Source organism: Dunckerocampus dactyliophorus, chromosome 8, assembly GCF_027744805.1.
Source record: "Dunckerocampus dactyliophorus isolate RoL2022-P2 chromosome 8, RoL_Ddac_1.1, whole genome shotgun sequence".
NCBI classification, from domain to species: Eukaryota; Metazoa; Chordata; class Actinopteri; order Syngnathiformes; family Syngnathidae; genus Dunckerocampus; species Dunckerocampus dactyliophorus.
In genome coordinates, this window is record NC_072826.1 from 29,826,437 (window position 1) to 29,841,007 (window position 14,571).

The 14,571-nt window shown below is 42.4% G+C and overlaps 1 protein-coding gene across 1 annotated transcript in view; it reads left to right on the top strand.

Moving 5' to 3' along the window:
- The window catches only part of LOC129186044 (receptor tyrosine-protein kinase erbB-3-like), a 37,330-nt gene extending 23,038 nt beyond the window's left edge, over window positions 1-14,292 (top strand). The window contains exons 16-29 of the mRNA XM_054783859.1: window positions 1,119-1,273; window positions 2,926-2,979; window positions 3,816-3,957; window positions 5,031-5,150; window positions 5,233-5,331; window positions 5,418-5,603; window positions 5,694-5,849; window positions 5,925-6,000; window positions 8,142-8,288; window positions 8,377-8,474; window positions 9,057-9,251; window positions 9,321-9,389; window positions 9,509-9,770; window positions 10,366-14,292. Of these exons, the coding sequence (XP_054639834.1) occupies window positions 1,119-1,273; window positions 2,926-2,979; window positions 3,816-3,957; window positions 5,031-5,150; window positions 5,233-5,331; window positions 5,418-5,603; window positions 5,694-5,849; window positions 5,925-6,000; window positions 8,142-8,288; window positions 8,377-8,474; window positions 9,057-9,251; window positions 9,321-9,389; window positions 9,509-9,770; window positions 10,366-11,096 (2,490 nt within the window). The 3' untranslated portion in view covers window positions 11,097-14,292. The remainder of the gene's footprint in view (window positions 1-1,118; window positions 1,274-2,925; window positions 2,980-3,815; window positions 3,958-5,030; window positions 5,151-5,232; window positions 5,332-5,417; window positions 5,604-5,693; window positions 5,850-5,924; window positions 6,001-8,141; window positions 8,289-8,376; window positions 8,475-9,056; window positions 9,252-9,320; window positions 9,390-9,508; window positions 9,771-10,365) is intronic.
- The last annotated feature ends 279 nt before the right edge of the window (window positions 14,293-14,571 follow it).

The following is a 14,571-nucleotide window of genomic DNA, read 5'->3' on the forward strand; positions in this document are numbered from 1 at the left end:
GTATATAGTCATGTAATGAATCTTATTTATTATGTGTAAGACAGGAACAACATCAAATTAAAAGCACCAAATGAATACAGAGCCACCATCCACCAGTCCCAGCCTGGACTTTGTTTTTCAGAGAACAAATACACACATTACCACTCAATAAGGTCATCACATCTTACCTTTATGCATTCCCACGCAGTGTCAGCATTTGGGAGCAAATATGAGGTGAAAGAAACAGGTTAAAAATACAGTATAGTAGTCTATCTGTGCAGTGTGGGACAAAGTTAGATGGTGCCCTAAAAGACCATTGAACAAAGCGGGACAAGTTGCGGCTCGCAACAAACAGCATAAACATGCAAAACTGTGTGATTTTAGACTTAGACAGACTTTATTGATCCACAGGGAAAGTTGCTTGGTTACAGTAACTCAATTACAGAAGCAACAAACACTCTTAAATAAAATGCAATGCTGTATGAATAAAGCATAATAAAATAAAAAGACTAAGATAAACAAGATTTGCGTATTTACAAATATCCATCCATCCTTCCATCCATTTTCTATGCCGCTTGTCCTCACTCCTCACGGGGGTATGTTGGCGGCTATCCCAGCTGACTTTGGGCGAGAGGGGGGTATATTTACAAATATTGTGTCAAAAATATAAGTAAATACAAGTAAATTTACTCTTTATACAGTTATTATTTGAATAAAATAATTTTAAAATAATTAATAAAATAATCATTTGTACGCTGTATGGAATCATTCTGTTTTTATAATCGGTTTATAATCGGTTTTGAATCATCCCGTAACCGGTGTATCTCACAGGAAACAAAAGGAAGTGATGTGTGTGTTTATTTAATTAAAGCAACGTTACCGTTCTCAAACACATGCTCGTCTCTACATGCCTCATCTGCCCTCCGTCCTATGCGGAGGAGTGATCGCATTAACTAAATAGCACGTCTTGATGTTGTGGACTCATTGTAACCTCAGCAGAAACATTGCATGCACCTGCTATGATACTGTATGTTGTGATGTATGAACCCGCATAGTCCTGACCTGACGTCTCTTAATGGAAGAGTGACATCATTTTCCTGTACATGCTCACCTCAACATGATTGTCTGTGTCTCTTTAGGGAGCCGACCAGTGTGTGGCATGCGCCAACTTGCAGGACGGCCCCCACTGTGTGACCTTGTGTCCTGAGGGAGTGATGGGAGGTGAGGGGGTCATCTTTAAGTACCCAAACAAGCAAGGCCGCTGTGACCCGTGCCACATCAACTGTACCCAAGGGTAAGGCAAAGAAATGTAAATCTGTCATTTTTTACCTTTCACGCTTATTTTACCCGCATGCAGTGCGTGCTTCTTGGGTTTGTGAATAAAATGTCCCTTAACTAAATGCAAAAATCATTACATTTATTGATGTAATACATCACTGGACGATTTTGCCCAGTAATTCATAAATGGATGTAGCCTGGCTAACTTTTCCAGTGCACGCAATGCTACAAAATCCTCAACAAACTCTAATGGCCGTGCTTGTGGTAAGGAAGATGTAGTCAGCGATGCAATTCCAATTGCGTTATTAACTCATTCAACACCAAAGACATACGGTAGATATACGTTTTTATAATCTGTTTTTATAATCCCGAATGCCCGATCCCAACAACGTATTTATACGTCTTCTATGTTTTTTTTTGTGCCAGAGGCAAAAAGAGGTGATGACGCAACTCTCCGCTAATGCATTTCACTTCAGAGCACTTTTAAGCCACAAAAACGGCCACAAGGTGGCAGAAGTGCATTTGATAAGAGCTCAGCAGGGATCATGCGTAGGGAAAATCACACATGACAGGAAGGAGGAAGTGATAGCGCGTGGAGGAGTGAAGCGTGCAGAAGCTTACGCATTGTAGGGACATTTTAACGCATGCACACACACACACGTGTGCACACGCGTACATACACATGCACACACATAGTTCAGTTCCAAATGTGCAAATTTTAAATAGTTTGTGGTGTTATATTTGTAAATAAATTGTTATTTTGATGTAAAACAACCCTTTTTGTGTTGTTTATGTTTGTATAGTTGTTTAGCTATTTGAGCTGTCACAAAAGCAAAAAATATTTGCGTCAAAGTGAAAGTCATGCTTGAAATGTATCTTTTCACTAAAAACTCTTTTAGTCGGGAACTGGTATTTTCCTGAAAATTACCTATGTTCTACTGCTGATTTTTTTTTTTCTGATGAAAGACGGGAGTCTTTCTTTTGGTAGGTTCCATGTTTCTGTAGCCATACAACACAATATTCCGTATGCCTTAAAGGATCAGTCAAAATCGTCTGAAGCTGCTATTGAAAAATGGCTGGGATTGAATGAGTTAATAATGTAAGAAAGCTTTTCTGACACCCTTATTTTGTTTGCACAATTAGACAAGATGTGGCAAACAGCGCTCTTATCTTGAAGGCCGTAAGTGTATTGTGTGTGTTGAGAAGGCCCTTTGACGGTTAAGACGAGCTGGGTGCAAGAATAAACGTGCCTCTCGTCTTTCTTCCACTTGGAACTTGCACGACGTCAGTGGGCGTGGTGAATACGCTCGCTTACACACACACACACAGCCACACTAGCATGCTCTGCTAAACTAAGCTAACCAAGCTAGCCTCCATTCATGCTAAGAGTTCGCCATTTTGACATGTGGGGTTGGGCTAGTGTTTGTGATGAGCGGTTCCGCCTACATAATATTCCCCCACACAAACGTTCCTTCTCCTCACGATGACAGCTTGTCATCCACTTGTTGTCGATATCCGTGAGATTTCGCGTTTAACACTAGATTACGTTTTTATTGGCCAATTCTGCGATTCCTTTAACGTGGAAATCATAAGGCCCTAGAAATGTGAACACGTTGTATGTTTTCTGCATTTAACTGACCCGATTTTCTGTGCTTTTTTTCCCCATAGGTGCTTTGGTCCAGGAATTGGGGACTGTGTTGGGTCTTCCAGATACATTTCTGGGTGAGAATATCTTCTTTCTACTTATTTTGTTGTCTCAGTATCGGTAACATAGTTAAAAGGAAAAGTGCACTTTTCTTGGAATTTTACTCATCATCCACAATCCTTATGTGAGACATGAGCACACGTCTTCCTCTTTTCTGTGCGTTCTAGTGACCAGTGTGGAGTACTATTTGTGGTTAACTAGAGACTGACGATTGGCTTTATGAACAAGCAGAGAAGACACATGCAGTGAATGCAGTGAACATTCACACAGGAGCGGCTGTCGGCCACAACTCACGCTAGTCACTCGCACTCTCCACACTGTTAACCATGCTAACACTGAGCTAAACACAGTCAACTCTAGCTAGCTGACGTCGCACATGTCACTTCCCAGGCTCTGCCTCCTTTAACAACTTTTTAAGGACACTTTGTTTTGGAATTTTGCTTATCATCCGCAATCCTTATGTGAAACATGAACACACATCTTTCTCTTTTTTGTGCATTCTATAGATATAAAAACAGCTTAAAAGAGGCAGCTAATTAATGCATAATGATGGTGGGTGATGGGTAAAATAAAAAAAAAATGTTCACTTTTCCTTTTTAAGAAGGTTGCGAGTTCAAGTCACGTCGGGGTCACCAAAGGTGGAGATGTGATTCGAAATGAGACAGAAGTGGACTAAACCGTTTATTCGCCACCGAACAAGGCAACAACATCTCCCTAGCAATGGCTCAATCGCTACAACAATCACATAAGCCACAAGTGGATGTGAACCCCGCACGCCCCCCCCAAGACACTGCCGCTTGGTGAACGTCTTAACTATATTATGGATCACCACAATATTGTCTTTTTTTTCCAGGCAAGCCACCACAGGCATCGTGCTGGGAGTTATCGTCCTCCTGTTTGTCAGCTTCTCTGTTTCTGTGCTGAGTGTCTTGTACCGCCGCGCCCTCGCCATCCGTCGCAAACGAGCTATGAGGAGATACATGGCCAGCCGAGAGGTGAGTCGCTGTTGAATGTGACATTATGAGAAAGGGTCAATAGATGTAGGGTAGTAGTACAAGTACAACGCAACAAGGGAGAGTAGTCCAGTAATCCCTCGTTTATGGTAGCAAATTGGTTCCAGGCCCGACCGTGATAAGTGAATTTGGGTGAATTAGTATTCTTTATTTATAAATCAAATGTTTTCGTAGTTAACGCAGAGAAAACCTGTATACGACCTTCTAAATGTGCTTTGTAGAGCCCTTTAGACATGAAATAGCACCCTTATAGTCATCTTTACACTGTTATTACCCAATATAGCAGACATAATAACAGAAAATAGGACATATTGGGCATAGCAGACCTGTTTAGCACCTTCTGAATACGCTTTTTAACATTATTAGAGCCCTCTAGACATGAAATAACACCCCTACAGTCACCTTTACACTCCTATTGCCCAATATAGTAGACATAATAACAGAAAATAACACATATTAGGCATAAAACAACCTGTTTAACACTTTTTAAATATGCTTTTTAACATTATTAGAGCCCTCTAGGCATGAAATAACACCCCTATAGTCACCTTTACACTCTTATAACCAAATATAGTAATAATAATCAGAGAAAATGAGACATTTAAGACGTAAGTAAGACTGGTGCTTGCGTGTGTTGCTGTAGATGTGTTATGGCCGCAACAGTAGCCCGTTTTAGGGATTATTGTGCCTGTGCGATCAAGTGTGTTGCTTGTGCATCTCACCCAACATTAGAGTAACATTACTGACACCTAGTGACCAGTGCACAATACTACACATCAACACAACGTCTTTGAATGCATCTTCTGAATACCTTATGTTTGAATTTTACTTCATTTAGCCTTTTTTATGCTTCAAAATGCTTAATTTAGGCAAAAATACATACAATTTGCTTAAATATGCTTTTTTTTTTTTTTACTAATAAGAGGCCGTATTCAACCACGAAACAGCATGATTTATTAATTTCTATATTGTTGAAAAACCATGATGGAGTGAGGTCGGGAAATGTGAAGCAAGAAGTGGCGAGGGATTAGTGTATATGCACTCTGTGCACACAGAGTTTTGAGCCACTGGATCCCGGGGAGAAGGGTCCCAAAGTCCACGCTCGGATCCTGAAGATGACAGAGCTGCGAAAGATCAAGCTGCTGGGTCACGGAGTGTTTGGATCACTTCATAAGGTTGGTGGCCAAAGCACTGTTCCTGTGCAGAAACACATGATTGTATACAGTATGTTAACTGACTGCCTTATGTATTTTACAGGGTATTTGGATCCCTGAAGGCGACACGGTAAAGCTTCCAGTCGCCATAAAAACAGTTCACGATCGCACCGGACGGCAGACGTTCTTTGAAGTAACTGATGTGAGAACGGACAAATCAGTAGTCGCCGCTAAGCTCTCATTTTCTGTGTTTGACGTGACGGTGTTCTCACGGCTTGTTGAACGCAGCACATGATGGTGATGGGAAGCCTGGACCACATCAACGTCGTGAGGATCCTCGGCATCTGCCCCGGTGCCAACCTGCAGCTCGTCAGCCAGCTCACCAGCCAGGGCTCCCTGCTGGACCACGTCAGGAACAACAAGAACAATCTCAGCCCGCAGAGGCTCCTCAACTGGTGTGTGCAGATCGCAAAGGTAAAAGGGAATCGATGCAAGAGTCTCCACGCAAGCGCAGGCTGGTGCGTTCCTCACAGCCTCACAGAGTATTTATTCCGCCCTGCCCAGGGTATGTATTACCTGGAGGAAAACAGGATGGTCCACAGGAACTTGGCGGCCAGAAACGTACTGTTGAAGAATAACTACACCGCCCAGATCTCAGACTACGGCATCGCAGACCTACTCTATCCTGATGACAAAAAGTACTTTTACAACGAGGTCAAGGTGTGTAGAACGCTAAAACTTTGTCATCAGTAAATTGAATTGATGTGCACACCTTATTGAATACTGCATCCTTAGACGCCAATCAAGTGGATGGCCTTGGAGAGTATCCTGTTTCGCAGATACACTCATCAAAGCGATGTTTGGAGTTACGGTGAGTCGTCTTTTCGTTGCCTTTTTTTTTGTGCCTTTTTTTCATTGCCTTTTAGTTGCTGTACAGAAGGATTCATGCAAACCCGGCAAAGCGCAGATGCTATCCGACCTCACTGTGGCCAGTTTCTGCAATCAGAAACATGCGCTCTGACAAGAATGAGGCAGTAGGCACAGCTAATAGCCAGTTAGCTCCTGGTGCAACTGAAAACGTTGTCCTTAAAACACAACATAAGTTAGCCTGACTCACAAATCATAACAAGTGGCACATGTAGGATGACATAAGATGACGGGACTGTACTGTTATTCATCTTGGGGTGGGGGTGGCGTCCATCATGACTCCAATGGCGGCAAATACAGTAATCTGTCGCCGCTCCACTCTGTCACAGCTTTTCAATCATATAAATGTAATAATTATTACATCAGGACTGTTTTGTGGTTGAATTCGGCCTATTATTAGTCAACAGAGATGCATTTTTAAGCAAACTTTTTGTATTTTTTTGCTTAAATGAAGCATTTTTGAGCATAAAAAAATAAAATACCAATATAAGGCATTCAGAAGACGCATTCAAAGACGTTGTGATGATATGTACTATTCTGCGCTGGTCACTAGGTGTCAGTAATTTTACATTGACAAGACAATAGCCACCGCAGGAAGTGCTGTAAAGAACAGAAAGTTAAAAAAAAAAGAACAACAAGGAACTCTCCCAGTGCTATTTATGTTTTATTTTCTCTTATTATGTCTACTGTATTGGGTAACAGGAGTGTAAAGGTGACTATAGGGGTGTTATTTCATGTATAGGGCTCTAGTAATGTTAAAAAGGGTATTAAGAAGATGATAAACATGTTTTCTATTTGGTATATGTCTTATTTTCTCTTAATGTGTCTACTATAGTGAGTAATGGGGGTGTAAAGGTGACTATAGGGGTGTAATTTCATTTCTAGAGGGATCTAATAATGTTAAAAAGTGTATTAAGAAGGTGGTAAACAGGGTTCTATGTCTTATTGTCTCTTATGATGTCTACTATACTGGGTAACGGGAGCGTAAATGTGACCATAGGGGTGTAATTTCATTTCTAGAGGGCTCTAATAATATTAAAATGTGTATTAAGAAGGTGGTGAACAGGGTTTCTATGTCTTATTGTCTCTTATTATGTCTGCTATATTGGGTAATAGGAGTGTAAAGGTGACTATAGGGGTGTTATTTCATGTCTAGAGGGCTCTAATCATGTTAAAAAGTGTAGAAGGTGGTAAACAGGTTTTCTATACTCTAACTGCGAACATTTTCCATTGATAAATAAGGAATCCTACTTTGCAGAAATGCACTTATATACTTAAATACTACCTATTATGTAGTATTTGATATTGGCCACTAGGTGTCGGTGTTGGGTGAGGCAGGCACTAGACTCCTCACTAAGGTTCCCTAGGGAACACATTTGCTACAACACTGCTGGAGCAGGAGCTTTATTGACCTTATTTACTCTTATTCTGTCTACTATATTGGCTCATACCAGTGTAAAGCCATTTAAAGTACGCCGTCCAGAAAAAACAACAACATGGAACTGCTAACGTGTGAGTCTTTATCTTATTTACATCGAACATATCTTATTGTCTCTGATTCTGTCTACTATATTGGGCAAGGCAAATATTAAGCTGACTGTAGGGGTGTTATCTCATGTCTAGAGGGCTCTAATAATGTTAAAAAGCATATTTTGAAGATCGTAAACCGTTTTTTGTATGAAAATATTCCATTTATTAATATTGAATCACTTATGGTGGGCGGGTCTGGAACCAATGAACCGCCATAAACGAGGGATGACTGTACTGTCAACTCTTTCAAGACCAAAGACGTATTTATACATTTTAATAATGCCGAACGCCCGATCCCAAAGACGTACTTATACATCTTTTACGGGTTTTTTTGCGCTGAGAGGCAAAAAGAGGTGATGGCGCAACTGCACACCAATGGATGTCGCTTTTAGAGCAGTTTTAACCCATAAAAATGGCCACAAGGTGGCAGAAGTGCATTTGATAAGAGCTCATGTGGACAGAAGAATCACACGTGACAGGAAGGAGGAAGTGAGAGAGCGTGGGGGCGTTCAGCATGCAGACATTTTAACGCATCGTATCTGCCCCCATTGGTAGGCGTGACGATATGGGAGATGATGTCACAGGGAGCGGAGCCGTACTCCACAATGCGCCCGCAGGAAGTTCCTGATCTGCTGGAAAAGGGGGAGCGACTGTCCCAGCCTCCCATTTGCACCATCGATGTCTACATGGTCATGGTCAAGTGTGAGTTGCGTTTTCTTCATGAGCGCTTGCAACGTACTGTAATCGTGCAGATGACGGACGACTAAAGCTGGTGTCGAAATTTCGACAGGTTGGATGATTGACGAGAACGTCCGTCCCACGTTCAAGGAGCTTGCCAGTGAATTTACCAGAATGGCGAGAGACCCCCTTCGCTACCTGGTGATGAAGGTAAGACACAGGAGGTTCAGCAGCAGCACAGCGTCGTTGCAGATAAGCACACTATAATGGGACTGTGTAGGCCTGTCACGATGATCGATAAATGGATGAATCGAACGATCGATAAAAACGAAGTCGATCGTTTTGCGGCTTCCGTAAATACTCTTGACAAATAAAGTGTATTGCTTTTGATTCCATGTATTTCATGAAAAAATGTTGTCAATAATATCACTTATCGACAATAATTTGTGTCACAATGATCGACCAGCAAAATGTGTTATGGTGACTAAAGCAGGGGTGGCCATCATGTCGATGGTGGTGTGGGTCGACAGCGTGAGCGTCACTCTGTAGATGTCACGTGACATCAGTCAACCCTCCTGATTTGCTCTCGCTTCCCTGCGGCAAAGATCAGGTGGTGACCAGATATCACATGAGGGTGACAGCGTCCAATGACGTGGACGTTATCTTTCCATGGATACTCTCCATGTACCCGAGTATACTTTTATACGATGGGAGGGTGTACTTTGCGTAACATTGGGGAGATACTTGATGTGCTACCAACGAGTCAGTCACACGTTTCTTCATCTCCAACAGGAGGATTGCAACCGGCAGGACACGCCTCCTGATGAGCTTGCCCAGCGCAGTGCAGACCTGGACGACCTGGAGGATCTGGACTTTGAACTTGAGGACCAGGTGGAGGAAGCAGAAGCGGACGGCATCCACCCGCCCTCCCACTACCTGTCCCAGTCCAGGAGCCTCAATGGCCCCTCCAAGCTGGATACTCACAGAGTACTTCCTGTCCCTTTGAAAGGTGTTCTCATGTCACTTCCTGTACGTGACAGTGTTGTGTTTGTTCAGGTGGTCCTGGGTTCACCGGGGGGTGCTGGATATCTGCCAATGACAGCAGGGGTGGACACAGCAGCACAGGTATGAGCATTAGTCACAACATTAGGTACACCTGCGCACCTCCCAGCACGGGAACCATCTTAGAAATGCGGACCTTCATAACAACTACCAACATATAGCGTCCCCCCCCATGATTCCAGGCCCCGTGGCAGTCGCGCTCCCGACTCAACTCGGCTCGCACCACGTCGGAGGGCTCGGAGGGGTGTGGCTTCGCCGTGGACCTGGAGATGATTGAGGGTTTCAGTCAGGATGGAAGCCTCGAGCGGGGACGCCGTCGGGAGGACAGCGCCTACGTGTCCCAGAGGGACAGCTTGTCCGGCGGCCCCCCCGAGACACCGTCCCCGGAGGTGGATGAGGAGGACCAAAACGGCTACGTGCTCCCCGGAGACAGCCCGGAGAGAGGTGACGCCATCATTCATATCCATATTCACGCAGAGCAGCGACTCTGAAAGTCAGTCGTTGTTTTGAATGGGGTGAATGTTCTGAGCTCCTTTTTCCACATGTGCATATGTAATGCTGCCTAGAGGGGGTGTGCCTTCCTGGTCAACTGGCACAAAAAGAGACTACAGAGATTACAGGCGGTCAATTGGTTCCCAACCGTGATGAGTGAATTCCCATGAAGTAGGATTCCTTGTTAATATATGCAATATTTTTGGAGAAAACCCGTTTATCACCCATTTTTTACCATTATTAGAGACATGATATGCTAGCGAGCTGACTAGGTAGCCTCCAGTTGATTTATTCTAAATTTAACAAAGGGTTTCGAACGGACGGAAGAAGGACAAACAAACGTAGCACTTCCACACGGAATGGGAGGAGAGGTTTTTTTTCCTCCACTCTAGCTTCATGGCTGCATGCGGTGTTAAGGTCACGTGATCTAAGCTAATGTCGCTTCAGCGTGACATGACTGACCCCTGGTGTCCACAATATGTTATATAAGGTTTATGATGAGTCAAACGTCATCTCAACGTCCTTCCTCTGATCTTGTCCACCCCAGAAACCCTGCTGTGTCCATCTCGGGTCATTCCCAGCACGATCGGCAAGTGGCACTCTTCCGGGCTCTTGGACGACCTCGGCCCCGAGGAATACGGGTACATGAACGAGCAGACGAGCGTCTCGCCAAGAGTCAACAAGCACCTCAAAGACGCCGGCGGCCACTGGCTCCAGGTCAGCAAGACGCGGACGTCCTCCGTGTCGTCGCAGCTGACGGCGCGCTCGGGGGATGTGGCGCCGTCCCTCGGGAACCGTCGCAGCTCCGATTCGGAGCAGGGCGGTGCTCAGGAAGCTCAGTACGAATACATGGATATCAGGTGTGGTGGGAAGGATGAAGGCCCTCCAGCACATGACCCTCCTCCACCTCCTCTTGTCGCAGCACGGATGGTGGCGGAGGAGGAGGAGGAGGAAGAGGAGGAGTATGTGGAGGACAGCAACTATCACTACACCAACAGACAGCCAAAGCTGCGGCAAGCTCTTCGGGAAAACAAGGAGCTGAAGATCCAGGACAGGGATGAGTATGAGGACATGGACTGCCTCGGAGACGCGGCGGTGTACCAGAACACGCAAGCAGCAAGCGAGGGCGGGGCGAGGTCCGACCCGCCCCACCGGCTCGGGTGCGAGCCTTACGTCAAAGTGCGGGCCGGAGTCGAGGTCAGCGGCGACAGATCCTTCGACAATCCGGGCTACTGGCACAGCCGGATGTTCCTCAAGCCCAAAGCCGTGCCGACATGAAGAAGAAGCCTCATCCAAACTCCCATGAAGGACTCTACAGGAGATTACATCATAAGCTCAAATGTAGCCCGGGGCTGGGTTGCAAGTTGCGTACTGACGCCGCATGTTTGGCTTAACAGAACCCAAATGGTGGCTGTGCTGCAGCGTTGCTTTTGGCAATCATGACCTCATTATTTCGTCGACGAACCTTGTTTTCCTGACGGTGGAGAGCTAAACACGGCTCTTTGATGACAACATAAACATGCAAAAACTAGAGAAGCACTCCTCCGCCAAGCGCCATAGATTTCCACCCCCCCCCCTCCCCCTCGCCCCCCCATTGTGATTTACACCATAAATATTAGTCCTACATTTATCTTATCTACATATTTACATTCCTTGACCATGAAAACATACCATGGAAGGGTTTGAATCGCTTAAAGAATGCTACCAATGCACACATGCTAATTTTAGCATGCTAACATCTAGCATAGTAGCACTAAGTGTTGAAGTGCCTACTCCTGAAAATGCTAAAAATGTTAGTATAATTATGTTAGCATATTAACATGCTAACGTTAGCATGATAACACCTAGCATGATAGTGCTAAGTTTATATTTATGAAAATCACAAAAAATGATATTCTCATTTTAGCATGCTAACAATGCTAATATGCTAACACTTAGCATAATAGTGTCTATGCAAATGGCTAAAAATGCTTTACCATGCTAACACCTAGCATGATAGTGCTAAGTGTTCATAGAAGTGTCTACCCATGAAAACAGATAGAAATGCTACTATGCTAATATTAGCATGTTAGCGATGTTATGCTAACATGCTAACACCTACCATAATAGTGTCTACCTACGAACATGGATAAAAAGGCTTTAGCATGCTAACACCTAGCATGATAGTGCTAAGTGTTCATAGAAGTGTTTACCCATGAAAACAGCTAAAAATGCTACTATGCTAATATTAGCATGCTAGAAATGGTAACATCCTAACACCTAGCATGATAGTGTTAAGTGTTTTTATATGCGTCTACCCATGAAAATAGCAAAAAATGCTGTTATGCTGACGTTGGTATGCTAGCAATGCTAACACCGAGCATGATAGCTCAATGTATGTCCCAAACAAGTGCTCTGACCATTTTTTGTGGGGAGCTATATGCACAAATGCTGAAAATGGTCCTATCTTGCAACGTTAAAGAATCCTTTTAAAAAATCCTGGATCCAGACGGTGATCCGGATCACCCCCAAAATGTAATTAGTTCTTCCATATCCCCTTTCCGACAATTCCTGAAAATTTCATCCAAATCCATTCAGAACTTTTTAAGTTATTTTGAACACAAACAGACAAATGCCGGCAAAAACATAGCCTAACCTCTGACAGTTTCCCGCGGGCCGTACCAGCTCGTGGGTGGGGCCAGACTGGGCCGTGGGTGACTTTCAGGAAACTTTATGTAAATGCATATCAGTTTTGGAAATATCGGCGGTTACTTTATTATAAAAATAATATACAGTAGCAAATCCCATCGTTTTAGCGTGTTTATGTTGTTTGTTGCGAGCTGCGACTTGGCGCACGCACAATGGGGCATTCAGTGACCGTCGAACAAAGTGGGACAAGTCGCCACTTGCAACAAACAACATAAACATGCAAAAGCGACGGGATTTGCAACTGCATATTATTGCAATTATAAAAAATGAATTGACAAAAAAATGTATTTGTAAATAGCTACATCAAACTTTATGTAAATGCATATCAATTTTGGAAATGTGGGCCATTATTTTATTTTAAAATAATATCCTGTTCCAAATCCCATAGTTTTTGCATGTTTATATCGTTTGGTTCCACTTTGTTGGACGGTCCTTGAACGCTTCGTAAGTTTGTCCCATGCTGCACAGATAGACTACTATACTGCATTTCTACCCTTCTTCTTTCTCCTCATGTTTGCTCCCAAATGCTGATACTCTGTGGGGATGCATAAAGGTCAGATTTGATGACCTTATTGAGTGCTAATGTAAATATTTGGTATATTTGTTGGTGCACAACCTCATCCAATTTGCAATACAGTAGTACCTCGCATAACGTAAACCTCCTTTTACGTAAATTCCACTGAACGTAAAGAATATATTTAAGTTTTTGCATCGTATTACGTAAGAAATTCCATATAACGTAAATTCGATAAATTCGATTTGAATAGGTCGCGCCACAGAGAGAGGGAAACATTTTCCATGACTAACAGAGTACACTTGGTGACGCCTTCTGACGCTTCACGATCTCATTGGCTGATTATCGGGGCACCGCCTACGCTCTCATCTCATTGGCTGACTTATACAGTGCATACGTGAGTTTGTGTGAGAGACAGGCTTCTCCCTTCAACCTCCCTTCCTCATCGTAGTCGCCCTGAAACTGGTTGATTGTTTTTGTTTTTCAGTTTTATTCATTTACAGTAATCTTATTTATTACCTTATTTTATATTGGAATGTTACTCTACTATGTTTATGCTAACGTTTTTTTATATTTTCCCACCATATTTGGTGGACTTTGAATATTTTGAAGGGCCAAAGGGGTGAGTTTGGGAAGATCTTGGAACGGATTAGGCTATTTACATGTATTTTACGCTTTGTATAACATAAAATCCCTATAACATAAAGGTTCTCGGAACAGATTATTTACATTGTAGGGGCGTCTACTGTACTTATTGACAGCAATTATATTTAAAAGAAATATTTTCCAAAATCTATCCAAATTGCCAATACTTATTGGCATGCAGTATATTGGAAAAAAATATGTAAAATTATCCAATTACAGATGCTTATTGACATAAATAATATATTTTTTAAGCTAAAACTATAAAATTCACAATACTTATTCACATAAATTATATATATATATATTTTTTTTTTTTTGGACTAAAACTATCCAAATTTCCAATACTTAGTGACATACATTATATTAGAAAAAAATATATAAAACTAACCAGTTACAGATAGTTATTGATATAGATTTTACTTTGTTTTTTTTTACTAAAACTATCCAATTTCCAATCCTAATTGACATAATTATATTTATTTTTTTTACTAAATCTATCCAGTTTCCAATAATTATTGAATTATTGAGTATTTTATATGTTTTTTTCTTTACTAGAACCATCCAATTTCCAATACTTATTGACATAAATGATATTATATTTTAATTTTCTTTTTTTTTTTTTTTTTTTTACTAAACTTGACAAAAACAATTTTAGCTTTCGTCGACTAAAACTTTTTTTTAGTTTTTTGGGGAGTTTTTGATCACTAAATCTAGACCAAAACGATCACATGTAAGAAGAACGTGACTAAAACAGGAAGCAAAGACTAAGACTACAAATAAAAATGGCTGCCAAAAATGCCATTTCTGTGCAGCCGTGGACCAGCAAATTCTGCACCGCCTCGCAATTTTGTCCAATCCCCGGGACTTCCCGTCACATTTCAGCCAATTGTCGTCATTTTATCCAAA